The sequence below is a fragment of the Rhinopithecus bieti genome, unplaced genomic scaffold, assembly GCF_001698545.2.
Source record: "Rhinopithecus bieti isolate Rb0 unplaced genomic scaffold, ASM169854v2 scaffold_11161, whole genome shotgun sequence".
Taxonomy (NCBI): domain Eukaryota; kingdom Metazoa; phylum Chordata; class Mammalia; order Primates; family Cercopithecidae; genus Rhinopithecus; species Rhinopithecus bieti.
Window position 1 is genome coordinate 462883 of NW_016806937.1, and position 27925 is coordinate 490807.

The window sequence follows — 27925 nt, forward strand, 5'->3', positions numbered from 1 at the left end:
CATAAAAACACCCCTGCCCCTGGGGGCCCAGGACAGGCTTCTGTTGCTGATGAAAGTGAGCAGGGGCCAGGCACGGTGGCTCACACCTGTAATCTCAGCACTTTGGGAGGCCGAGGCAGACAGATCACGAGGTCAGGAGTTCGAGACCAGGCTGGCCAACATGGAGAAACCCCATCTCTACTAAAAACACAAAAATTAGCTGGGCATTGGTGGCAGGCACCTGTAATCCCAGCTACTCGGGAGGCTGAGGCAGGAGAATTGCTTGAACCCGGGAGGCAGAGGTTGCAGTGGGCCAAAGATCACACCACTGCACTCCAGCCTGGACAACAGAGTGAGACTCTGACTCAGAAAAAAAAAAAAAAACATGAGCAGGGCCTCCATCCTGCGTTTCCTCTCCCCGCCGTGCCCTGCCAGGCCTCCACTAGCTCCTCTAGGGCCCCCATGCCCACTCTACACAGATGTTGGCAGGACTGACAACCCCCCTGGTCCTGCAGGAAGAGGCCAGAAGCCCAGGCCACACAGAAAACGTGAATGTCCCAGGCCCTAACACATGAAAGGCCTGGCATTTCCTCTGCCAGGCTGTATGAGGAAGTGTTTCCCCCCCATCAGGGCTGCCCCAGGATGGACAGTGGCCTGTCCACCAGGGCAGGGCACCCCCTCATAGGCATGACCAGCAACCTGGCCGAGAGGCTGTCTGTGCTCGAGCCCCTGAGCCATCTGTGTGCCCACAGGGTGGCTGTCCTAAGTTTAAGTTATAGGGCTGCACGGCCCCACTGCTGTCCTCAGGCCCTGCTGATGGCTGCCAGGGCATCTGGTGCCTCCAGGACCCACTGTTGCCCGTCAAGGCCCTCAGTGTTGCCTGAGTCTCACCTCACCTCTCTTTAATTCCCTCCTCACCTCTCGAGGAGCCCCCGGGAAGACCCATGTCTCGCAGACACAGCCCGTCATGCCACCATCCACAAAGCTGTTCCTCCTGAGGCCCAGACCCTGCCTCGTTGGGGTGGCCTCCCCCCTCTCTAGCTGGCGCTGATGGGTCTGATGTCCCTAGTGGACTGCAGGCATGGGCACGGCAGGGTCCAGGCATGGCAGTTCTGTTGCCAGCACTCAGCCCTGGGCTTCACACGGAGATGTCCTCCGGTCTGTTGGGAAGGAAGATTCCTAGGTCTAGCCCTGGCTTCTGCTTAACTGGGCCCAGGGCCAGGGATGGGAAACTGCACCAGCCGCTGACAAGTGGTTTCTGGGTGAAAACTTCCAAGTGTGCGGGAACCAGTGACAGGGCCTCAGAGGACTTGGGCCACAGTCGCCTTCCCACCCCCTGGCCCCTGGTTCTGGAAGGAACATAGTAAGCAGCTTCTGTCTAGGAAAAACCTGCTTCTCAGTCATTGGAAGATCCCTGAGTTCTGAGGCTGAAAAGGAAAGAAAGTTAGGATCAAAAAACCCAAGCCTTCTTTACCTCCACAGGAGGCAGCCTGGGTCCAGGCAGGGAAGGTTCTCAGAAGGGCTTAGGACAAATCCTGGGGAACCCGGGATTTCTCAGCGCAGGTGGAGACTTCAGGAAAGCCTTCCTTAACACAGCCACAGACCCCTGACACCGAGGGGACCATGGGACAGAGGCAGGGAAAGCCACAGGGGCTGCTTTCCCTCCACCCTGTTGTGTTCAAGGCACCAACTACTGGGCTGGGGAGATTCCCTTTATGTTGAATGTGAAAGTCCTTAAGGCCCAGACCCTACTGAGTGTCTGCCACCTAGCAGGTGTAAATGGATACATAGTAGATGGGTGAATGGATGAGTGGATCAAGGAGAGAATGACTGGGTGGGAGGCGAGTTGGATCAAACAGGAGTGGATGAGTAACTAAGGAATAGATAGATGCCAGGGAAGAGTGGAGGGGATGGTGGTGGATTGGGAGGGATGTGAGTGGATGGATGAACTAGGGTGGCTGATGAGTAGATGATGTATGGATGGGTAGGTGCACAAGGTTTGATAGGTAGGTATCCTGGGTAGGTGGTACAGGATGTGTGGCTGGCTGGCGGGAGACGGGATGATGGATGGATTTGAAAGAAGAGAGTGGGAGGATCATCATCCTAACTGTAAAAGGAAAGCAAGATTAGAGATGGTACTGAATCCTTGGTTCTGCTGCAGGATCTTTTCGGGGAACCAGGAAGGTTCCCTTCCCTAAAGCAATGATGGGTCCATGAGGTCCCCTTCCTCCTCGACAGACCCTGTGAGCTGACGACGTTCTGTAGGTGCAGGCCTTGCTCAGACTCCTAAGCCCAAGCGAGGAAAGAGCCACAGCTGCCAAATGCCTGCAGCAGCCCAGTTGTTGCCACTACCAAAGACTCATCACAAATGTCTAACGTGCCCCCCGGGTGGCGATTTGGTACCACTTCCACTGAGAGTCACAGGCAGAGAGGCATCTGCCAGCCCAAGGCCAGGAAAGCAGACCCCCGCCCCGGAAGGGAGTGCTCCCCACTATTCTGAGACCCAGCTGCAGAGAGGGAGGGGCAGGGGGCTCTCTCCTGTGCCGGAGAGAGGAGAGAACGGAGAGAATGTGACGGTATTTCCTCAGAGGTGCAGGCCTGGGTGGGATCGCTAGTTACTAAGTACCCAGAATTCTCTGCCAGCTGGAACTGTAGTGGCCAGGCTGGGCCGCCAGCGGCTGAGGTCTCTCTGCCCCTTCCCATTGAAGAGCAAGTCGGCAGCCCAAGGAAGGCAGCGATGGCCGCCGGGCCCGGCCCTGCAATACCTGGTCTCTGGCTCGGCGGGTCTAGCTCACTGCTCCCTCTCCCATTGGCCTGTGCACTCCTGCCCCCTGGTGGGTACAGGGACAACTACAGTACATGGGGCAGGGTGGGGCCAGATGGAGGCTTTTCCGTGCAACTGGAGGACTGGGTGTGTGTGTGTGTGTGTGTGTGTGTGTGTGTGTGTGTGTGTGTGTGTGTGTGTGTGTGTGTGTTTATGTGTGTGCGCGCGCGCGTGCATGTCTGCAGACTCACACTTCACTTGGCCTAAAAGATTAGAGATGGAGGAAAGCTCTGAGTGATCCAAAGCAGCTCCTCAAATGGAAGGGGTTATTATAATAATTACTATGATTATTGTTATCAAGATTATCATGCTTGCCTAGAAAGTCTTGTACAAAGCGGGCTTATTTTGTGTCAGCTTGTTGTTTGTGTCTGAGGCATTTCATCTTTGCTTATAATAACTAATATTTGCAGGCTTCTTTCATGTTGCAAAGCTGTGTCACATCCTCAGCCCGTTTTATCTGCACAAACAGCCCTGTGCAGTGGGAAGTAGTGAGAGAACAGAGGCTCAGAGGTTAAGTGTTCTGTCCAAGGTCACAGGGCTAAAAAGATGCAGAAGCCAGGATTTGAACTTGGGTCACACAATGAAAATCCCTGTTCATTTCCCCATCATATCCTTGGCACCTCATCCCTTGAGAGAGAAGAGGCCTTTTATTAGGCTTTAGCTTGAAGCCTCTTTGCCACTGATATTTGCTGAAAAGCTTACATTGCCATGAAGAGAAGGGAAGGGTTTTGAAGACTCAAGTGTTAGAAGTGCAGTTTGCCATCCCGGTTTCACACGAAAGAATATACCTGGGCTTTTCCGAGTCACTGCAGCATCTGACGTGTGAGTGGAGAATGTGGTCTTCTATCCTTGTCGCTAAGGTTCTCTTGGTCACTGTCACCACCCCTGGGGTGTGGCACAGGACAGACAGGCATCTGCTACATCTCTGAGAAGCAGGGAAGGAGGTGCTATGGCAGTAGAAGCTGGTGCAGGGGGACTGTCTATGTCCTGGTGGGTAGGAGCTGGGTGCACAGGGATCAGGGCCCTGACTGGGCTCTGGGAGCCTACACCCCTCCTCGGAGCATGGGTTCTATCTCCGGGGACCAGCTGGCTGACTGGAGAGTGCTTTCTGGAAGCAGCATCCCTCCCTGCTGGGCACCATGGGCTGTTATACTGATTGTCACCGGGATACTACTTCCCCAGCACACTTGTGACCAGCCGCCAGCAGCACATATCCTCGTGGCAGGACACAGGTCCTGTGTGCCAGGATAAGGGACCCCCCTGTGTACTGCCAGTTCTGGAGCGTCACTACCCCACCACCTCCCAGGCATCCTGCTCCCCAGCAGCAGCCCAAAGCAACCCACTTCTGGGGGACACCTGTACCAAGTTCCCCACCCCGTCTCAATGCTGGAATGTCCCCTGGGCCCTGTCTCCACAGGCCTCTTCCTCTCCCTGCCCACCCCTTTCTCTAGCTGCTCACAGGTGCAGTGCAAAGTTTACGTAGGGGGTTCTCCAGAGCCTCGAGGTTCCCCAAAAATGCCTCACCTCCACCATGGCAGCTTAGAGCCATTTATTTGTCAGCATTAAGAATGAGGTATCATTTAATCGGAAAGATTGTACTGGTTACTATGAAAAAATATGTTCTTGCTGTCTTTAAATCATTGATGTGGAAAAGAGTCCTATAGGTGGCCTTGAGAAATGACAACCTGCCCTGGCCTCCTGATCCTAAACCCATAAGAATGGCATCTCACTTACTGTTAACACTCAGAAATGCACAGCCCCAGCCATGCCCTAAAGAAGAGTCCCATCCTCCTCCCATGCCCCCAATCATCATGAGGGTGGGCAGGTTGCTCTTATCTCTATGTGGCAGCCCTGGGCAGCCCATGAGGTGGAGCCATGTATACTCATCCACTGGGTGGGCACCAGCGCAGCCCACCCTTCAGGGCCATCCCTGTGCTCACTTCCCTCCGTTTGTTCACACAAGTCTTGCAAAGAAAATGATGGTGCTGTCATCCCCATTTTGCAGGTGAGAACACTGAGCCTCAGAAAGGTGATACCCCTTGCTCAAGCTGGAAGCTAAAGCTGGAGCTCAGGTCTGGGTAGCTCCTGAATTTGCAGTCTGAAGCCCCCAGAAGGCTGCATGGAGCAAGACTAAAAGTCCAAGGAGGGAGTGAGCAGAGGAGGTTCCTCAAAAGGTGTGGGGTGGCAGGAAAGTCAGATGTTGGATTCCATGGTGGATTCCAGCAGGCGCAGAATGATGAGGTGGGGGCATTCTGGGCCCTTAATGACTGCAAAACCCATCCCACCTGCACCTGCACACCTGAGGAAACGCAGTCAGGTTTTTCCTCACACACAACAGAGAGCCCCTCCCCTCCTCTCTGTAGCTGGGCCTCAGACCCATGGGGACAGTGGTGGGAAGAGGGGCCCACTCCTTCATGCCTCAGGCAGACATGCATATCCATGAACTCCTTACAGGACTGCCTGCTACTGAATCCCCCAGACTGCCTTTAGTGTGCAGCCTGTGGCCAGTGCTCACAACACAGCTAGTGCCTTGCCAGTCCCATGGGAGAGAGAGGGGCCGCCCACACAGGAAACACCCCACGGCATGTGGGCACTGTGCATGGGGTGTGGTCAGATAGTAAGAGAGGATCAGATTCAGATGCCGGGAAAGCCAGTGGTGCTGCAGGAATGGGAGGGGTCTTCCTGCAGGAGGTCGGCCCCACATTAGCCTTGGCAGATTAGGGAGCATAATAGGACTATGTGGGGTACAAGTGCAAAAATAAACCAAACAAACAAATAACATATCCTCCACTGGATTTTTCAAAGCAGGGGGTTGATTGACTCAAGTAACTAGAAAGCCCAGAGGTCTCTGTGGCTGCAGGCACAGCTGGATCCAGGCATTGACATGTTCTCATGACTCAGGTGCCTCCTTCTCAGTTCTGCTTTCCTCCCTGATGGCTGCACACTCAGAGGGGCCCTCCCTTTGAGAGCCTCTCTTTCCTAATAGCTGCTACAAGTGTCCTGGGGCTGGCTAGTACTGGAGACTGATTGTTAGTCTAATTTGACAAATAGGGATTCTTTGCCTAACCCAGACTGTTCCCAGGCCGGTGAGATGGGTTGTCCAAGCCTACAGCATGTGTCCACCCCTAGAATCGGGAGATTCAGCTCAACACAAACCGCTCAGACTGGGTTGGAGAAGGGTGCTTCCCTTCTGGGAACTAGGGTTCTTCTGCCAGAAAACAAGAGAAAAAAGCCACAGAGGCGGAGAGGGCAGCTGCCCAGCAGAGCAGAGCTGGGCAGAGAGGAGCGGGCAGGCCTTCACTACCACCTGGAAGCGGTCATTGCTGTCTCTCCTGCAGCACTGCCGGGGCGGGAGCACACAGTGAGTTTTCTAAAAAAGTCAGCTCTAGCAGTCTGCCCTGCATAAACGCTCACAGGCCAGACCTGGTATCTTCATCCATTCAGGCTACTATAGCAGAATACCATATGCTGGGTGGCTTATAAATAACAGAAATTTATTTCTCACAATTCTGGAAGCTGGGAAGTTCAAGATGAAGGTGCTGTTCACACAACAGTCTTGCGTCAGGTGGGGACTACGTTCTCGTAGACGGCGCCTTCTTGCTGTGTCCTCACGTGGTGGAAGGGCTGTGGGTCTCTGGGGCCTCTCTTATAAGGGCACTAACCCGCTTCATGAGAGCTCCACCTTTAAGACCTAATCACCTCCCAACAACCCCATCTCCAAATGCCAGCATCTTGGGGGTTAGGATTTCAGCATAAGAATCTTAGGGGGACATAAACAATCAGACTACAGCACCTGGTGAGTCTGCCCAGAGGACATGTGTGTGTTTTGTCATGTGTCATATGGCCTGGGCACCCAGGCATGCTCTGACCAGCAAGAAACAGCAGTGTGATGGGGCCGTAGCAGAGAAAACGGTGCTAGAAAATACCCCCCCACACACACCCCATAGGCCCAGGAGGAGCCTTGGATAGGAAATTCAGGCTCAGTGTGAGCCCCGTCCCCCAGATCCCTAAAAGCAGGCAGACTAAGGAGCAGGGCCTCTCCTGGCTCTAGTAATTGCTTATGAAGCCCGCCACCCTCCTTTGTGCTGGCAAAGCCCCTCCTTCCCCTCAGGCCTGGCCCTTCCATCCTATGCATCTCCCTCCTGTCTGCTTGGGGGCTAGGTTAGGTGCCAGTTAGTTCTCAGCTCGGGCCTCAGGCGGCCAGATCTTGTCTGAGATGTCAAGTCCAGAGCTGCTGGCTGTGGCACATAGAGGAGGCTGACTTTGAGTCCAGGCTCTCCTTACTGGCGGTGTGATCTTTAGCAAGCTGCCTCACCTAAGCAGGATACCCACCTGCCGTAATCACTAAGGGAGATACAAACTGACAAGAGCTGGAGGATAGAGAGGACTGAGTGAGAAACCGGGGCCAGGCCTCATATTAAAATGCCAAGGATCTGTACATCCTGGAAATGTGGCTAAGCACCAGCTTCTACCAGGCACTGTGTGAGGCCCAGTACCGTGAGAAATCAGGAAACAATGCCTGCCCTGAATACCCGGCACATACAGCACCAGCTGTACCACGGTGTGTGTTGTGCGCTGTGGGAGCAGGGAGGTGGGCTTCCCTGAGGAGGTGACATTTGAGATAGGGTGGGACGGAGACCAGAGTGATCTGGGCAGATGGAGCACCTTGAGGTGGGATTGCCAGCTTATTTGGGGAACAGGAGTAAGGCTGTGTGACTGGAGCCCCATGAAACGGGGAAAGTGGGAGGATGTCAGGACAGAGAGCAGGCAGGGGCTTCGTAGGCCCCCAAGGAGTCTGGAATGCAGGAATGATAGGCAGCTGTTGAGAGGAAGAGCTATACCCATTAGGATTAAGTTTAACTGAATACCAGAGACTCTGGAAATTATGCCTTAAATAAGACAGAAGTTGAATTTAAGTATTAAGAAAATACACACTGAAGATAGTGTGAGGATGACTTCAGATAGTGTGGAGTCTGGTCCTTGACCTAGGCTGTTTTTGGATCACTATTCCACTATCCCGAGGGTGTTGACCTTGTCTTCATGATCCCATTTATCTGCTAGAGCTCCAGCCATCACATCCAAGTTCCAAGCATTAGGAAAGAGGGAATGAGAGAAAAAGGGTGCCCCTTACCTTTAAAACAACCTTTCCTGAGGCCTTACTTCACTTCAGCTTACCTGTCATTGTGCAGAAATTGTCACATGGTCACAACTAGCTGTAAGCAAAAAAAAAAAAAAAAAAAAAAAAAAAAAAAATCAGCCTTCTAGTTGGATATCAGTGTGCCCAACTAAAATTTCTGGATTCTTTTGTAAAGGAGAAGGGGAGAATTGACATTAAGAGGAAACTAATGGTCTCCTGCTGTGTGAGGAACAGGCTGAAGAGGAGAAGGACCGAGGCAGGGAGTCCTTGGGAGGGAACCATGGAGGCCTGGACTCAGAAGTAGGGGAGGAGATGGGGAGGAGCAGACAGCTGAAAGCAGATTTGAAAGAGGAACCGCAGGGCACTGGGCATAGGAAGGTGCAGCGAAATCAAGCAAGTCTCCCGGTCTTTGAGTTTAAGGAGTTGAGCCAATGTGGAAGACAGGAGAAAGCAGAAAGGGCGGGGGGCCAGGGGGTGTTGCTGCCAGCACAGGACCCCTCCCAGCCCACAACGGGAAGGCCTAGACCCCTGGGCTGTCTGCTGGAGAATCCCAGGAAATCATCTATCCCAGATGTCCCCAAGCTGTAGAATGCATCCTACTGCAGTGGGACCCATTAAATTCCAGGTCACACATGGAAGCTCAAACGTGGGAGCACAATAGGTTTGTGGCCTCGGTTTGTAAATTGCACCCTCTTGAGTGTCCTCCTGCAAAGCCTGTTGTGGCTCCGGGGCCCCCACGTTAGCATGTGATCCTCAGGTCCAGGGAAGGTCTTGCCTCATAGGCGTCCCCTACCCTGCTCTCGGGTCCTGACTTGTTCTGACTCAGGTGCTCCACAGATCTGCAGAAACCGTGAAGGTGGGGCCCAAAGAAGGAAGTTTGGAAAACTCTTGCCAGGTCCACCACCCGCATTCCTCAGATGGGAAAGTACCCCAAGATTGCCCGAGGTCAGCCAGGCGCGAGGAGCAGGATCGCTGCAGGTCCCTGACTCATAGTCCTTGCACTGTTTTTAGCCCCAGGTGGAGGCGCCGCCCCTGCTCACCCACCTATTGCTGCCCTGAGTCATCCCTGCCTGCCTGGGGCACCCAAAGCCCAGGCCCCAGGGCTGGCTTTCCAGGTCACTGCTGCCAAGGGGGCTCGGACTATCTTCATGCCCGGTGAGGGCGAAGTTGGACCCTAAGGACTGGGGTGTTGGGGATACTGACCTTTGGGAGTTGGGTCAGGTCAGCATGGGGACTTTGCCTTCCAGCCTCTGCACCATTGTAGCTTCCTTCCCAGGACAGGCAATGGGAGGGGGCACAGCTGCCAGAACTTTCTCACCGCCCTTCTGCAGTGGACAGGCTCTGACATGTAAATGGCACCTTAGCTGGACAGCTCAATTCTGGAAGAGCTTCGGCCTCACACTTCTTCTGTATAGACCTTTTGTTGGCCACAAAACTCCCAGATGCTGACCTCATTTTCTGTGTGTCTCTCCCATCCCCAAGGATGCCTGCAGACTTTCAGTGCCTCCCACTCACTTCTAGAGCCACGTGCCATGGGCTGGGCAATCAATCTCTCTCCTCTGGCCTAATCAGAGGGTTGGGAGTTGAAGGGGTTTGCGGCAGAATAGTTGACTAATAATAATACTGCATGCAGCCGGGCGCTGTGGTGCACGCCTGTAATCCTAACACTTTGGGAGGCCAGGGTGGGTGGATCACCTGAGGTCGGGAGTTCGAGACCAGCCTGACCAACATGAAGAAACCCCATCTCTACTAAAAATACAAAATTAGCTGGGCGTGGTGGCACATGCCTGTAATCCCAGTTACTTGGGAGGCTAAGCCAGGAGAGTCTCTTGAACCCGGGAGGCGGAGGTTGCAGTGAGTCGAGATCATGCCACTGCACTCCAGCCTGGGCAACAAGAGCAAAACTCCATCTCAAATTAATAATAATAATGCACACATGAATAAAATATCCCAATTCTGGAGAGCCTGTGAAATCGGGGAGATGGTAGGCCTGGTGTATGCCACTCCCAGACCCCAGTGGGGTCTCGGTCTCTCTTCTTGGCTCCAGGACTCATGCAGGCTGAAACCAGGGGTAAGGCAGCTGGACGAGGGCCCCCAGCTCCCTGCCTCCACCTCCTCCAGTGCTGAGCATCTTGTCTCGGGCCTGGTAGTAGTCAGGGTCTCTGTTAGTGTGAGTGGCAGAAACTAACGGGATGGGGCTCACAGGCCAGGTCACATGAAGGGTAAGGGGATCCAGCCTTGGGGACCTAAATACCATGACACTTCCCTGCTTCTTTCTGGTAGCTTTATTCTGAGAGGCTTCTCCATGGGTTGGGGGACACTGGTCTCAGTGATACTAGTGGCTCTGGGGCCACATCCTCCTAAGCTTCCCCCTTTGAAAAATCCCAGGGAAAGACTACAGGTGGCCCAGCATGGTCACATGCCCACCAGCCACCTCCTCCACTCATCGCCCTTCTTCCTTGCCTTGGCATCTCATACCTGGTTCCCAGGGCCTGGTATGGACTGGAAGCTGGCCTGGGCTCCACAGGACTCAGGGTCCAGCACACTCCTGGCCCAGCCCTGTGCTCCCAGCCATGTCTCTCCCTGTTGCTGGGACATCTCGCAGTGCCACTCAGCTGGTGCACACCCTGAAGCATGGTGCCCCGCGGGCAGGCAGTGGTCACTAGGCAGGGATGTTCTCAGGGCCTGCTAGGATTCAGCCAGGGACAGAGGGGCCACTCAGGTGGTGGTCAACTTGCACTTTGGTTAGGAGAGTGGTCTGAGCAAAGTCCTGTCAGCCACAGAGATATGTGAAGAGCAAGAAGACAGGGTATGTCTGGTGCCGGGGCTGAGACGGGTTTGCTGTCCTCAAGACAGCGTCTAGAGGTTTAGGTTCCTCTAGAAGCTTCCCTGAGACAAGGATTTGGGTAAGACAAGGAGTTTATTTGGGAGGTCATTTCAGGAAGCACCGAGGCAGTGGGGAAGCCACACAGGAAGGGAGGGAAGCCATGAAGGGGAACTGTGCCACGTTGGCAGCTGGGGCTCCATCCTGTGGGATCCTGTCTGACTGTGTAGCTTGTCTCAGAATTGCCTCCCTGGGAGGGCAAGGAAGCTGGGTATTTGCCCATTCCTGTCTGTCCTGGGCACCGACTCCCAAACTGTGCAGCCAGCTATACCCCCGAGGCAGTGAGCTCCATGGGCAGAGGCAGGAGGGTGGCCCGGGGCAGCACCTGCTCTGCTCTCACCTACTCCGAGTTGGACACGAAAGGCTGTGGCTGCCTCCGACGGAGTGCAGGTCTTCCTGGGCAAGGCCAGTTCAGCTGTGGTCTAGACCCCTCTACCAGGCACTGTCGGCCATCCAGGGTGCTCTTGGCACAGGGGGGTGTGATCACAGAGGGTGGGCCTGGAGTCCAAAGGCACCTCATCTTGAGTCCCAGCCCTGCCACTCACCATCGGGTTGTGAAGTGAGTGTCTTCCTCTCTGTGGCCCTCAATTTCCCCACTATGAAGTGGGGATGGTAATACTGTATTAGCTGTGCCACAGCAATGCCATCTAACAAGCCTCTCCTAAACCCAGCCACTTAGTTCTGCTGTAGATCAGAGACCCAGGGCAGGCTCTACTCTGTCCGTATCCCACCCCCAGGCCACCAGCTCCCCAGGTCCTCTTCCCAGGATGAATGACAGAGCCTCATGGCGATGGCAGGGCCCATGAGGACCAGCAGAAAAATGGCCTTTCGAGCTGGCACAGTGCCACTCCTGCACCATTCTGTGGACCGTGGCGAGTCCTGTGCCATACTCAACATCAAGCAGACAGGAAATATACTGTGCCTTTAGCAGGAGGAGCTGAAGAGGCACAGGACAATGGGTGTGGGCAGAGGAGGGGTGAAAGGCCCAATGACACAGCTCCTGGCACTCGCTCCTGAGGTGGGGGAGGTTCTGAGGACAGAGTGTGTCCACCAAATCCTTTGTACACTAAGTACTACTCCCGTGTGCAAGGTGGCAGTGACAGTGCAGTCCTGGGATGTCTCCAGGAGGCTTCTTGTCTTCAAAGACTACCACACTCCTGGTTGTGATGTTACATGCATGTGATTGTAGTCTTTGAAAACAGGTGACCCTACTTTGATATCCAGGATGAAGGGAAGGGGAAGAATCCTGTTAATTATGCAGTACTTTTTCTGTAATTTCAAGAAGGCTCAGCCTACACTTGTGCACCTTAAGCAAATTCAGCTACACCCACTCAGACAAGGAGGAAGGGAGGAGGCAGAGGAGGAGAGCGCTCTAAGCTCATTACCTGTCCTTTCCCATTCCCATGTTTCACCTGACCTAGGGGCTTCCCCTGCCCCCAGAGAAAGGTAGGCCCCAGGTCACAAACAAATCAAGAAAAATTAATAAAATGGCCTTTGACTTTGAGCAATCCAAGGGCCAAAGTTCTTGAGATTTAATGTTGGCATGAGATATTTTTGCCATCTGCACTCACTTGGCAACCAGTCCCTCCCCTCCCCCAGTCCTGAGGCACAGCCCCCCTGTGGCCCATCCCTCAGCTAACCAGAATTCTCCACCGAAACACCTGCTCCTCCACATAGCCCAATTCTAAGGACTCCATTCCAGCCTGCGTAAGAAGTGTAGAAAATTACAACTCAGCAAATAACACTTTTTTTCTCCCCCAAACAAAATAACTGTGTTTTCAGGATGAAAGCAGAGCTGCTGGTTGAGTTGGAGGGTGGAGAACAGAGCCCAGCCCACTCTCCCTTCCTGCCCCGGAAAACTCTGGGGCCCCATGGGCTGTGGCTTGGAGCTCCTGCTTTAGGATGTCCATGTGGTAGAAGGCCCCACAGGCCCCATGAACCCCGACTGTGTGTGCTCAGATCGTGGCCCTCCCCAGAGCAGGCTGTGAGCTGAGCTGTGGTCCTGCCACACTGGCTGGGTCCTCATCACAGTCCCAGCCAGGGGAGAGCCCTTGGCTGGCAGGGGTCTTCTGTCCCCACCGAAGTCTTAAAGCCCACCATCCACCTCTCCTCACAGGCTGACGCCAAGATGGTGTGCGACGTGGTGAGTCGGATGGAAGACACCGAGCCCTTCTCTGCAGAGCTGCTTTCTGCCATGATGCGGCTCTGGGGCGACTCAGGAATCCAAGAGTGCTTCAACCGGTCCCGGGAGTATCAGCTCAACGACTCTGCCAAATAGTGAGTGTCCCAGCAGGTGCACAGCCTGGAGCCGGGCAGTGATGCGGGAGTGGAAGGGGACTGGCGATGGGGATTGGCAGAGCAAGGATTCTCATCTGAGGTGATGCCTGCCGGGAGATGTTCTACTACAGGTGGGGGGTGTCAGGAAGGAATGAGAAGGGGCCTCTTTTCCTGCCCCCCAGGAGAAGGAAGAGGCCAGAGAAGGCAGAGGACACAAGAGACAACCACACAGTGGAAATTCCCAGAGGGTGGGACTTTGTCATTGGCCTGTCCCGAGGAGTGCCTGGCATTGCAAAAAGATGGCTTTCAAGTGTAGCAGCTTTGGTTTTTCATGGGGAGCCCCTGACCCCATAAATACAAACCAAACCAGCAGCCATATAGACAGAAAATAAGTGGTGCCATTTTGTTTTATTTTAGAGAAAATAATAAGTTTTCCATTCCCTTATCTTCAAAATTAAAAATAAGGGTCGGGCACAGTGGCTCAAGCCTGTAATCCTAGCACTTTGGGAGGCCGAGACGGGTGGATCACGAGGTCAGGAGATCGAGACCATCCTGGCTAACACGGTGAAACCCCGTCTCTACTAAAAATACAAAAAACTAGCTGGGTGAGGTGGCAGGCGCCTGGAATCCCAGCTACTCGGGAGGCTGAGGCAGGAGAATGTTGTAAACCCGGGAGGCGGAGCTTGCAGTGAGCTGAGATCTGGCCACTTCACTCCAGCCTGGGCGACAGAGCGAGACTCCGTCTCAAATAAATAAATAAGGAATATGTAAGTCTAATATAATAAATGTATACTTTAATACTCTGTTATAACTAAATAAGGGAGATGACAGGAGGGCCGGAGGGTGGAAGGAGGAAAGGAAGGGGACAGAGGGAGAAAGAAGAGGAGAGAAGAGAAGATGGAGAAGTAGGAAGTGGTAAAAGCTGGAGCTGGTTAGAAGGTGCTCCCGGCTCTTCCCATGACTGCAGGTCACAGGTCCATTGGCTACAGCTTTATCACTCTAGGCATCTCCAAGGACATCCTCACTGCTTCCATGCCCTTGGCCCCTAGATTGGAGGCTCCAGAGCCCTGGTATGGTCAGTGTTGGTCAGGGACATTTCTTCTGTCATGGAGACACTGGGGTTGCCCCCTTGGCTTTTGGGAAACACACCCCACTTTTGCAATTGCAATCTGGTGCCCATACATTCAGTGGGGACTTTCCGCAAGGAGCCTCTGCACTTTACCCCACTGACTGGGAAGACTCTGACATGATCCAGTCCAGCCATTTTCACCAGGTCTTCTCAGCTGGGGCCATTTTGCCTCCAGGGGACATTCAGCAACATCTGGGGACATTTTTGATGGCTGCAGCTAGAGTGGTTCTCCCGGCAGCTAAAGTGGTGCTCCTGGCAGCTAGAGTGGTGCTCCCAGCATCTAGCAGGTAGAGGCCAGAGATGCAGTTAAACATCCCACAGTGTGCAGGATGGCCCCCACAACAAAGAGTTGCGTGGCCCCAGACATCCATAGTGCCAAGATTAAGAAACCCGAATCTACGCAATGCCAATGGACAATGGCTGAGGCCAATGTTCACTCCTGGACATTTCCACAGGCCACACGGCAGCCAACAGACTAGGGACTTGAGCAAGGCCAGGAGCGGCTTCCCATTTCTGCACACCTAGATTGACCGCAGGGCAAATGCCAAAGTCCTGTGAGTTCCAGGTGATGACTACCTAGGTCTCTGGGCCTGATGAGCTCCCAGGGACACCCTGGTGGTCAGGGCAGTGAGCCCAGAAGCTCAGTGTCCACCATTCCGTATGCTCAAATCACAGACCAGAGTCAGGCAGGAGAGAGTGACTTTCAGCTGCCCTCCTCCCTTCTACCACTCCCTGTCCCTGCCATGGAGTCCAGGGCCTCCTCCCCGAGAGTCAGCAAGGCCCAAATCTGTCTTCTAGTGGCTCACCAAATCCTGCTCTCCACTTACATTTTTACCCATTTCACTAATTATAACATGAATCCATTACAAGAAAAAAAAATTTAAACAAATGCAGAGGCATATAAAATGAGAAGCAATCTTCTTCCTACTCCCCTCACCAGCCCTGCCCCTCCCACTTTTACCCACTTCCATTTATTTGTCCCAGTGGCATCCAGAAAAACTTGATCCTCCGACTCAAAATAGTATTTACGGCCACCCACTCTGGCATCGAGGGAGCTCAGCTCACCTTCCTTCCTTCCACCGCTCTCCACCTTCACCTCCGGCTTTTTGCTGGTTACAGGATTATTTTTAGTTCTTCCGGTGCTTACCTTTATAAGTTTAAATAAGAAACTTGAGTCAGTATTTGTCAACTCCCCACCAAGTAAGCTGAGGAAATTCTCCTCCCTGCAGCCTCGTCTCTGCCTTCTTTCAAATTTTCCACTTCCCAGGTTGATGATGTTACTATTCTCTTCTGTCACCATGGCTGAGCCTTCTGTGTCTCCCCTCTGGGAGAGGGCAGGAAAGGCAGGGGACACACAGGTGCTCAGGGCCGGAAGGGCCTGGTACATTTCCTGTTTTAGCAGTTAGACCTCAGCTTCTGACAAAGTCTTGGGCCCAGTATAGAAAGCAGATCAGGGTGGGTTTGTTGTGCTGGAAAGGAGAGGGAGGCCTCACAGGGCTGCCACAGCACGTGCTTCCAGGGGGTGCCACTGACATCCTAATGCCCCAACCATCAAAGCACCTCTCTGCCCAGCCCTTCACAGGGAAGGGACCAGGGCACAGGTTCCTGAGCAGACTCTTCGTGCCCCCCGGCCTGTCTGAGCAGGGCTGACTCTCCCCTCTGGATAACCACCTAGAGGCGGGTCCCAGAAACCCTGGGCACATCCATCCAGGGGCTGTGAAAGGTACTCTGGGGCCTGGTTGGCGCTGGGTTTCCTCAAATCCAGTTCCCCACTGCGTTGTCCATGCTGGCACCCGAAGTTTCTTCTCCTTGCCTTCTCTCTTGACCCCACTCCTATTGGGCTCTTGCTCCTCCGCCTGCTGAGATGGCTCATAGCCCAGTCCTATCCTGGGGGCTGCTCCATCAGCCTCCTCCCACTCAGGGCTCAGGGTTCAGTCCCCCAGTACCTGGGACCTCCTTTCACTCTCAGCACCCTCCTCCTCTCAGGCTGCCCTTTCCAGACTCCCTTGATGCCTCCTGCCCACCCACCCAGGCAGTTGATGACAGGGGAGGTCTGCTGGGGGCTGCTGTATCCCGTCCCCAAGCTCCATCCCAGAAGCACCTCCTATAGAGGCCTGGTGCCTGGTGACCTTCTCCTGTCTCATTTTAAACACCTTGTACACTTGGACAACTCTCGAATTCATATTGCTAGCCCAGCCCTCTCTCCTGACTTCTGCCTGCTCAGTGTCTGTTTGAACATCAAATAAGTCTCAAGTTAACATGAGCCCGTGGGACCCCTGGCTCCCATCCTCCCCATAGAACCTGCTCTGTGTGCTCCTCCCTCCCTCTACATGTGTCTCATTCCACCACTTGGAGGTATGTCTACCTCTGCTCATCCTCCTGTATCCCACACCCAGGCCACCAGCAGATGCAGCTCCTCTGGCAGGTACATCAGATTCTGACCACTCACACCCTCCACAACCACCCCCACTGTGCCAGTGCCATCTGGTGATGACAGCAGCTCTGCAGGTCCCACCTGCTGACCTGCTCTCTTGACAGCAGCAGGGCCGTTGTCAACATGCTTCTGGCCAGAACCCTCGAGGGGCTCCCGTCTCACTCAGAGTAAAAGCCCAAGCTCTGACAATGACCTCAAGGGCCTGCTTGCCCCAGCCGGACTCTGGCCACCCTCACCTCCACCACCTTTCCCAGCCTCACCCACCATCTGGCCCCTCCACGTGTGCTTCCTGCCACCACACCTGCCAGTTTTTCCACCGGGCCACTCGAGACCCACTTGGTCCCTCATTCCCCTCAGTCTCCCCTGTCCAGACACCTTCCCCAACTACCTTGCATCAAATAGCAGCCCCCAGTAGGCCTCCCCCATCACTAATAGCCTGATTCGTTCTCTGACACTACCTCCCGATGTATTGTATCTCTGACTCTCCTGTTTATCACCTCACACACGTGTGTACACTCCCCTGGAACGCAGGCCCTGGGAAGGTGGGGCTGTGTTGATTGCCCCATCCCCAGCTCCTGGAACAGTGGGTAGGTGGGATGGGCAGCAGGTGCGCCGTCAGCCTTCCCGACTGGGTTGCTAAGCAGTTCTCCCACCCCTCACCCCACCCTCCACAGCCGTCTCCTTGCATGAGGCTCGGCCAGCACAGAGAGGCCAGAGGGCCAGGTTGCCCGTCTAAAGATGGTTTGCCCTGGCTGGGAAAGGAAGAGCAGGACCAGACACTTCCAGGCTGGTGTCCAGCTGCAGATGCGGGGGACGTCCTCACAGCTTGGAAGCAGAGGTCATGGGCGCCAGGGCAGGGCAGGCACAGAGGCTTGGGAGGGGCTCCTTCTGGCTGAGACCAGAGCCTGCCCAGATACCACTGGCTGGCAAGGAGGCTGTGGGGCTGGGGGCACGTACAGGTCTGCTCTGCAGCTTTGGCTCCCTCACCCCCATCCCCACATCGTGCCCTTCCACAGAAGGCAGTCAGGCTCAGGAGAGGAGACCGGGAGTCCTGTTTAAGTTTTCTTCTGGATTTTAAAATGTTAATAGAGTCCAATTTAAGAGCATGGGGTCTGGAGCCAGTCAGAACTGGACTGGAATCCCAGCCAAGTTCATTTTTCTTTTTTTTCTTTTTTCTTTTTTTTCTGAAACAGAGTCTTGCTCTGTCACCCAGACTGGAGTGCAGTGGCACGATCTCAGCTCACTGCAACCTCCGCCTCCTGGGTTGAAGCGATTCTTCTGCCTCAGCCTCCTGAGTAGCTGGGATTACAGGCACCCAGCTAATTTTTGTATTTTTAGTAGAAACGGGGTTTCACCATGTTGGCCAGGAAGGTCTCGAAATCCTGACCTCGTGATCCATCCACCTCGGCCTCCCAAAGTGCTGGGATTACAGGCGTGAGCCACCATGCCCTGAGCCTTGGAATCCACCCTTTTGTTTTCTTTTCTTAACGTCATTCTCACAAGGATTGTCACTGGGTTCTATCAGTGAACACCCTAACTGGTGACGGCATCTGCCCCTCCCAGCCCTGTGGACATTCATGAGCTGGTCAGCATGCCCGTCTCTCATGCAGTGGTGACTGCAGGTCCAGCCAGCAAGCTGGCCCCTAGCAGGTCCTGAAGCAGATGCAGCATGGGACCCCACATCGTCCTGTGGTTCAGACACTCGGGGTTCCTCCCTGTGGGCTGCTTGTGGTTCACCCTGGCAGCTGGGATGGGTGGCCTGGCAGGCTCTGTGGATCACTGAGTCTTCCTTCAGGCCTGGCCCAGCTCCCTACTTCCTGGTTTCCCAGATCCTACCCTGGCTTTAGATTCAAACTTAACCCATAATGAACCCCAAAGCCCTTGCAGGCAGCATCCTCTGAGTGCTTGGCCTGAGGCCTGGGCAGGTGACGTGCAAAGGCCTGGTCTGTTCCCACAGCAAGAGGTAGCAGGGGTAGAGAGCCCTGATTCCAAAGACTGGGTCCCAGGGAGGCCCAGCCGCTGTATGGCTGTGTAGCCCTGAGCCTCCAAGAGCATCAAATTGGAAGGGGCACACAGACCCCTTGGTAAGTGAGAAGGAAGTGTGGAGAAGGCAGGGAGCTGCTCGGGGGCCTCCGAAGCCCCAGCGAGTAATAAAATATGGCCTCTGGGGCCAAAGGTCTGGGTCATGGCCTCAGGCAAAGTACTTACCTTCGATGAGCCCCAGTTTTAGTACATTTAACTCAGGGAAATGATGCATGAAACATGGTTACACATGGAAAGAATAGAACCTGTCTGTTGGCCATTATTATTTTTTACATGAAGAAATGACAAAACAGTATTATTATAAACATGGTAGTCTCATGTAAAAGGTTGACTTTGTCTAAGTGTCCCAGGAGCTGTGTGCATCGCCCTTTTGGCTATGAATGAGAGTGTGAGGCGAAGACCCTAAGACCCTCTTCCTCAGTCGCCCCCACTCCCTGTGGCCTGGGATGGAGGTGATATCGTTTCCACAGTGACCTGGAGGGGCCCTGACTGAGACTGGACTCCGACAGTGGGTGGCCTGGCCAGTCCTGAACAATGTTCAGGCGTTTGGTCCATGGTCGCCTGTTTGTTGCTGTCCTCAGCTACCTGGACAGCCTGGATCGGATTGGGGCCGCCGACTACCAGCCCACCGAGCAGGACATCCTCCGAACCAGGGTCAAAACCACTGGCATCGTAGAAACCCACTTCACATTCAAGAACCTCCACTTCAGGTGAGGCCCAGGGAGGCCCCCAGGCCCTGGCGAGGGCTAAGAGGGGACATGTCCAGCCTCTCAGCGCATTTCGTCGGCAGCACCCAAACATCATCCTGCCCCAGGGACCCCACGGGTTGGGGCAGGCAGCTGGATACCAGAAGGAACCTGCCTGTGTTTCTGCCAAGTTTAGGGGCTGCGGTGAGCAAGGAGGCTTCCTTCCCAGAGTGAGGCTGTAAGGAGCAGGGAGGATTTGGACAAGGAGGGGCAGCCCGTCCCTGAGGTGACTTCCAAGGAGGAGGAGGAGGTGGGCTACCAGGGGACCCTTCCAAGATCACCTTACGGGGAGGGGCCGAGAGGGGGGCTGGGTAAGCCCAGGCTGCCTCTGTGAGACCCTGAGGACCCACGTCATCCCAGAGCTGGAAGGAGCAGAGAGCGCGGACCCACCCTCTCCTGGTACATGTGGGAAGCTGAGGCCTAGCAAGAGCAGAACTTTCCTCAGGCACGGAGCATGGCTAGAACCCAGGGGCTCTGGGCCTCAGAGCAGGGGCCTGATGGGTGAAGTGGTTCCCCGGGTCCTGCTGCAGTGCTGTGTCCCCACCTGCAGTAACCTGCATGCACGGAGGCCTGGGAGCCCTTGCTCCATCCTGCAGGGAAGAGAGGCCAGCAGAGAAGGGGAGGGCAGGGACCCCCTGCAGGGAGAGCTGAATCCTAATATTCCCTGCCTCCCATGTCCCCGACTCCCACCCACTCCTGTTCAGACTGATGGGCGGAGGCTTTGGGCCCAGGAACCGCTAGGCCTCCACGGACCTGGGAAGCAAAACCTTGGTCAGAGCAGCCCTGAGGGGCCTCTCTTGGCTTCCCAGGCTCCTTGGTCTCTCCTGCTCCTCCAATGGGAGCACAGGATGGGGATCTCAGCTCAACCTGGCCCAGCAAGGCAGGGTCTGAGAATAAGCATTCTGGAGGGGCCACAGAGGCCATCCGCCAACGCCCGTGCATTACAAATGGGCAGGTGGGATCTAGGGGAGCCAGTGATAGAATGAGAACCAGACCCATTCCTTGCTCCAAGCCCACTCTTAATCTCTGCCTGCAGTCGCTCTGTTGTGTCCGGTGGGACCAGGGATCCTTCCCTGTTCCCCTCTAGCAGGCTGTGTGTCAGCAGGCGTCCCAGATCTGGAGGCTGCAGGGCTCCTCACTCTGGGGATTGGGGTGGGAGATTGACCTTTTACTTCCAGGACATAAGTCCCACCTGCCCACAATCTCTCCCAGAGTTTTTGTGCCCCCTTGGGGGTAGAGTCTGAGAGGGGGAAGAGGCCACGCTCTGATTGGCCAGAAAGGGGCCGTACTGGGCAGAGGTGAGAGCGCCAGCTTTGTCCACAGCCAGACCCAGCTCCACTGCAGCTGGACTCTCACCAGCTTGGGCATGTCCTAAGTCCATGGGTGGCTCACTTCTGCCATCCACATAACAGGTGACATCTCCTGCCTGCTTCACCGCCACACTGGTTTGGAGTTTGTCCAGAGCAAACCCAGGAAGGAATAGACTGAGAGGAGGGTCCTTCTGAAAGGAGGACTCTCAGAGTCCTTCCTGGGGGTGGCTCAGATGCGCCCTCTTAGTAAAATGCCTCAGATGCAAGGGCAGGTCTTTGAGTCATGATATGTGAGCACAGCCAGTCCCAGGACAGACTGGGGGCAGTGCCTGGGGATGACAGTGATCCAGCTCTCTGTCAGCACCTGGAATGACGAGGTCTTCTAGTAAGGGCTTCTAGTGAGGCTCTGAGCACCGTGGGCCCCATCCTCTGCCTCTCAGCATGCTCACAGCTTGATCCCCAGGCAGCCCTCACCTGCCTGGACCCTGCGCCTACCAACTCCATGCCTCCTACAGGCTGTTTGACGTCGGAGGCCAGCGATCTGAACGCAAGAAGTGGATCCATTGCTTCGAGGACGTCACGGCCATCATTTTCTGTGTCGCACTCAGCGGCTATGACCAGGTGCTCCACGAAGACGAAACCACGGTAAGTGGCCTGGGCCCCCCGGGCAGGGGGCAGCACTGAGGAGACGGCCGCAGGACAGGCGAGCCCTTTGAGCACTGGGCCTCAGGTGCCCGCAGTGGCTCTGGGGTCCAGCCAGCTGTCATGGTTAGAGGTTTCCATCATGGGTGGGCCGTGCCGGCTCTCTCCACCAATTCCGTATTGCCAAGGCAAATGCCTCATGATGCCAGTGTGACGGAGCCTGTGTGTGCAACCTGATCACACATAGCCATGCAGAATGTGCCTCTTCCGTAACTTGGTGGAGTCACAGAGGCCATCAGGCCAGAGCAAAATTAAGCAAACCCTAAAAAACCAGGAGGCAGCCAAGCAAGAATGTACATGCAACAGAAATAGCAGTCTTAGCCTGACAGCCATCCCTGGGGCACTGGCCTCAGATGCTGCTGAAGCAGTGTGGGGCCGGGGATGCTGAGGAAGAGGTGGGGAGGGCCCAGGATGCTGCAGGAGAGTTGTGTGGGGCTGGGGGTGCTGGGGAGCAGTGTGTGGGGCTGATGGGCCAGGAAGGGCAATGGGGATGGGACATGCTGGTGAGTGACAGTCATGGCTCTGGGCTCCTTTGCCAAATGCCAGATTCACATTCAGCCTGGGGCCTCAGCGAGGGGACATTCCCCTGGGAGAGTGCAGCCTTCCTCTGGGCCTAGTCCTGGTTCTGCTACTCACTGGCTTGCTGCTGAATTAGGCAGCACCCTTCCTGGCTCAGTTACTATTTTCCGTAAAAGGGGGATAATAATAGTACCTGCCTGTTGGGGGCTGTCGGCAGTGGGATGGGTGATCCATGTGCAGCGTTCTGGAGCTGTTTCTGGGACAGCAGTGCCAAGCTGGTGGTTGTGCGGTGACTGGTGATTGCCCTGAGCCTGCGGGTCTACTTCATGGTCCCCTTCTGGGCTGCAGCCCGCCAGGCACTGAGCATGGCCCACAGGGTCACTGGAGATAAGCCCCAACACTCCTGACAGCGGGGCCCATAGGCCATGGGGTCACAGCCTGGCGTCTGTCATCTCCTTCTGTCTAGAACACATGCAGACCCCACCCCACGCCTCTGCGGGCTGGCACTGAGGGTTTGAGGTTGGAGGTGGAGCTTGTTGTCACACTGGGCCTTGAGTGAGGCCTGTCTTCTCTCTGGGTCTGTTTCCTCATCATTTCTGGCCCAACTGGTCCACTGGGCTTTGCGAGGATGGGATGAGCTTTGGAGTGTGGGCTACTGGGCACAGTGCTATAGGGAGGAGGAGCCGCCGCCCTGAGGGGCTTACACAGAGTGATGGGGCTTTGGGCTGGTGGTGTGGGTAGTCTGGACCCGTTCCGTGTACAGGCTCACCCACCTGGCTCTTCCTATTTCAGGCCCACTTGTACCCCTGACTTGGGTTTCTGCTGTAATTGTTCTCAATGGCATCTGCAGGCAGTGATGTCAGTCACCAGCTGAGTCTTGATGCTGAGTGGGGCAAGGGTGGATGCACTTCCTGGGCCATGCTTGGACCCAGACTCACTGGCCACCCAAAGCCCAGGTCAGCCTCCTGACCATGCCCCCACAGTGACTGCCCAAACATTTCCCACTCCTCACTGCTGGACTCTACGCTGTTAGGGCCACTGCTCCAACTCCTGGGGTCTGAGCTCCACTTGGCTCACCTTTTTTCCCTGTGTCCACCATGGTTTCAAAGACAGCAAAGGAGCTGGAGGCAGGAAGCCAGGAGGGCCCTTCCCCCTGGAATCCAGCCTCTCCCTGGACTTGCCCTGCCAGGCCTGTGGATGGCTTCAACCCAAGTCCCAGGCCCACCGGCCGTGGGGCTGGGCTCTCACTCACCTCTGGAAGACGGAAGCAAAGGGACGTCTGGGTGGGCCTAGCAGCCACAGGCCCCAAGCTCTGCGGCCCACGGGTCCCCAGTGAGCATGAGCCTGGTGCTGGGCCTGGCACTGGGTGACCTTCCAGCCTGTGGGCCTTGTTGCCTGGAGCACTTGCCCTCCAGTCTTCACCTTCTCTCACCTTCCTTTTGCCCTGTTTCCCCTACCCTTCCACACAAGGGCTGGAGCAGAGGACCTTGGAGAAGCCAAAGCACGTGGAGCCAAGGTCACAGGCAGGCTCTTCCTGTGTCCTTCCTTCCCCAAAGCTGGCCACCTTCGCAGCCTGGGGAAGAGTAGCAACTCGTGCAGGGAATGGGGATGACTTTGCAACCTAACAGCAGCCACAAAGGCAGCTCATTGCCATGGTGGCAGCAAGAATACTGCTGCTGTAGAACTAAGCAGTCGTCGCCGTGTGCTGGGGGCGCGTGCAGAGGTGGTAACTTGGGAGTCAGACAGATCTGGTCCAGGGTCTAGCATCGCCCCTGCCACCTCTGTGATCATGGGCAACCACCCCACCCAGCCCGGGCCTGCACCTCCTCCTCTGTAAATGGTGACGATGGTAGAATGGCCTCGCAGGCCACATGAGGACCACTGGGCTAAAAGCTGTAAATGTGCCTGTACGCAGGAATCATCACTCAGTGAATAGCTCCTGCGGCTACTACATTCAGACGCCATGGCTAGAGGTCAGGTTCTAGGATGTGGGAGCTCTGTCTGCCTCAGGCAAGAGCCAGGCCCCAGGGACTCAGGCCTTGGTCCTCAGCCATCCTCTGGTCAACGCTGCGCATTCCTCTCTGGCCTGGGGTGAGAGCTGGGGTGACAGCCCGTGACAAAGGTGTCTGGAAGCAGCTCCTAGAGCCAGGCCAGGAGAGCCCTGGGGCTAGTGGCTGCCGCTGGCCCTCCAGCCGCCCTGTCCGCTGCATCCCGGGAGCCCGAGAGCCTGGTCCTGGCCTCGTACCTGCTCTCAGCACCACCCAGCCGGGCCTGCGGCTGCCACAACTTCTCCACTACCACAGTCGCCGCCACCGCCTGCAGGGCCTTATCTTGCCAAATCAAGGCCAAAACCAGTTCTGAGAGACCCTCCAAGCCCGGAAGGTATGAAGCACCTCCCTCCAACCGAATCCATCAGCTAAGAGTTGAAAGCAGCAGGTTCTCAGGGCGCCGCTGGGTGACTTTGCTGTGACACCTGCCCAGCCTGCCCCTGCGCCCGCACTCCTCTCCAGCCACTTGGCCTGGGCTCATCCTACCCATCCTGCATCTCTTGCCCTGCGGTCCACAGGCCCAGGATGGCCATGGCCCCTGTGAGCCCACACGGAGCTCTCTGCAGAAACTGGCCAGGATGCCCTGGCCCTGAGACTGGTTGAACCAATTTTCAGTATTTTTCTCTTTCTCCTATTGGGTTTTTATCTTCTTCTCTGCTTTAATCTGTTTTGCTGTGTTTCATCTTGGGGTTCCTCTGGCCCCTCTACTGAGAAACCAGCCCCAACAACCAGTTCTCCCAGAGCCTCCCCAGCCCCAGCCCACCAACGAAACCACCAACCACACCAAGGCCACAGCAAGCTCACCCCCGAGACGCTATCCCCCTGGTGTCTGCTTCCAACTCGGGATTAATTCGAGGATCTCTTAGTCCTCGGTTAATGTTTCCCAGCCGAATGCGTGCACCCTTCCAACCTCGCTGTCGAAACCGAATGAGACCCTGGTAGAGAAATCTGCATGAGCGGGGTTCTGCGCAGATGCGTTCGGTGGTGGTTGTGGCCCTTGCCCTGTACGTGCATGGTGCATGTCCTCTCCATGAGCTGGAGCCTCTCCAGTGACCTCACTGCCCCCACCTGGGGCCAGCTCTCTTTGGAAGGGGGCAGCGTTCCCCACCCCTGCCCAGCCCTGCTCCGCCCCGCCCTGCCTGCGTGTGGAATGAAACAGGACCACGTCCCGTCTGTCCTTGTGGATCCTCCCGTCTCCGTCCTGGTGGTCTCTGTCCCGGTGGTGCGTCCAGCCACATTGGTGGACCTTCCCTTTGCTTGTCCCGCTGTGTCATTGGCCGTGGTGGGTCAGGGCTTTGGATGCTGCCGCCCCTCACTCGCCCCTCCACTCTGTTGCAGAACCGCATGCACGAATCCCTGAAGCTTTTTGACAGCATCTGCAACAACAAATGGTTCACAGACACGTCCATCATCCTGTTTCTTAACAAGAAGGACATATTTGAAGAGAAGATCAAGAAGTCCCCGCTCACCATCTGCTTTCCCGAATATACAGGTAGAGACCCCTCCAGGGACAGCAGGCCCCCAAGGGAGCGGGCCCCATTCCCAAAGCCCAGTCCACCCTTCCTGTGCTCGGTGGATGCCCCCGACTCTGCCACAGAGAATCCACACAAACAGGCCCCACCCTGCCCCCAGATTGTGCTCTAGCGAGGAGGGGCAGCTAGCCGGGACTTCCTCATCAGGGAAAGCAGGTGGAGCCCTGGCTCTGCCACTTGTGAGCTATGCGACCATGGTGGCCTCTGGGAGCCTGAGCTCCACTGTCTGCGCACAGGGGCTCTCTGTGACAAGAGAACGCTGAGAAGATGAGGGGCGGGGCACAGAGGCTTGGAGTCAGGCAGCCCAAGGTTTATGCCCCAGCTCTGCCACTCACAAGCAGCTCAGGCAGGTCATGCAGCGTCTCTGAGCCTCAGTCTCTGGGTCTGTGAGGTGGAGTGATGGCTGTAATTGCCCTCGCCTCCCTCACCGGGTGCTCTGAGGAGGGAATGAGCTGATGGGCACGCAGAGCTTCATGTGGTGCTCACATAGGAAGCGCTCCCCGCCTGTCTGCTCTTGCCTTTAGGGTTATGCCTGTAACTCACACGGGGCTGCTGCAAGATTCAAATCACAGAGCTTTGTAAGCAGCAGAGCCCTGGCCCCCTACATAGGGTGCTAGGGATGAGAGGCCAGCCCTGCTAGTGCTGTGGTGGGTTTACCTGACCATGGGGTGGGTGGGCAGCCAGGAAGGCAGCATGACCAGGGTCTCCTGAGGAGCTGCAGGGTGGCAGCCCTGGTCAGTGACCCCAGAGCAGTTACAGGGCCCTAGCATAGCCCGGGTGCCCATCAGTTCTTCTGAGATGGCCAGACCCTGACCAGAGAAGTGAGTGGGAGGAGAAGTGGGGCACCCTCAGCCCAACCTGCCCTGAGTCCTGGAGGGCACAAAGCAGGGGCCGACAGAGTCCCAGTGGGGCACCCCGGGTGCTTGGGGCCAGGCAAGCAGCACAGCTCTCCTACCTCCTGCCTCCGCCCATCCCCCAAAATCAGGCTGAGTACCTGGCAGGCCAGTACCCAGGCACATCCAGCTGTAGTTGAGTAGGGCTCAGCCTCCCTGGAAGCTCCCAGCCAGCTTCCTGTCTAGCCATAGTTGAGGGCCTGTGGATCCTGCCCTAGTGACCTGGGCTTGTGGCCTTTGGGGCAGTGGAAACAGGTGGGGTAGGTCAGTTACCAAGGCCAGTTTGGGGCTGAAGTGGGGAAGGAGGAGGGGACAAGGGAGGCTGAGTAGTCAGCTGCAGTCCTAGGACACTCCCCAACCTCCAGCCCAGATTGAGCAGAGCTGAGGTCTGGCAGACCCTCCAGGCTTTCTGCACAGCAGCCTACTCCAGCTTAGAGCTGCGGCTCTGAACTCCAGCTCCCATCCCTGCTGCCCCCTCCACAGATTGTCACAGCCCTGCTTGTGCCTGGCATGGATTCCTGGAGGCTGAGGGCCTTCAGTGCAAAGCTGGGGTCCTATTCTTCTGCCCCTTCCCAAACTAGAAGCTTCTCTTCTAGACTCTCCTCTCCCTGTGTCTACCTGGGAACCAGCTCAATGTGGTGTCCCCGAGGAAGGTAGCATCTGAGCCAGGCGGTTGTTAATCCCCTGTGAGTGAACATCAGAAACAAGAAGTTTGTAGGCTCCTCCTGCCACCTGGCCCAGCAGTGGCCGCAGGAGGTGATGTCAAAGCCTGCTCTGTGAACTCCCAAAGGAAAAGGCCCACCCACAGGGCATGCATCAGCCAGGGATACCTGCATGAGCCCAGTGCCCTCAAACCTCCTTGCACGTGACCCACGGTAAGATGCAACATTTGCCTCAGGAGTCCATAAGTGGCTGGGCGTGATGGCTCATGCCTGTAATCCCAGCACTTTGGGAGGCTGAGGTGGGCGCATCGCCTGAAGTCAGGAGTTCGAGAACAGCCTGGTCAACATGGCAAAACCCATCTCTACTAAAAATACAAAAATTAGTCAGGCGTGGTAACGCACACCTATAATCCCAGCTAGTTGGGAGGCTGAGGCTTGAGAATCACTTGAACCTGGGAGGCAGAGGTTGCAGAGAGCTTTGATCACGCCACTGCTCTCCAGCCTGAGTGACAGAACAAGACTCCATCTCCAAAAAAAAAAAAAAAAGGAGACCATAAATGCATGTATAAAAGGAAAATGGAAGTTTCACGAAACAGTGCTCCCTTTAATACTGGTGATTGGCTGGGCACAATGGCTCACGCCTGTAATCCCAGCACTTTAGGAGGCCGAGATGAGAGTATCACTTGAGCTTAGGAGTTCAGGACCAGCCTGGCCAACATAGTGAGATTCTATCTCTATTAAAAATAATAATAACAGGCCGGGCGCGGTGGCTCAAGCCTGTAATCCCAGCACTTTGGGAGGCCGAG

The 27925-nt window shown here is 55.7% G+C and overlaps 1 protein-coding gene across 1 annotated transcript in view; it reads left to right on the forward strand.

Moving 5' to 3' along the window:
• The window catches only part of GNAO1 (G protein subunit alpha o1), a 76558-nt gene that overhangs the window by 43366 nt on the left and 5267 nt on the right, over window positions 1-27925 (forward strand). The window contains exons 2-5 of the mRNA XM_017878770.1: window positions 12941-13101; window positions 19289-19417; window positions 21279-21408; window positions 25371-25524. Of these exons, the coding sequence (XP_017734259.1) occupies window positions 12941-13101; window positions 19289-19417; window positions 21279-21408; window positions 25371-25524 (574 nt within the window). The remainder of the gene's footprint in view (window positions 1-12940; window positions 13102-19288; window positions 19418-21278; window positions 21409-25370; window positions 25525-27925) is intronic.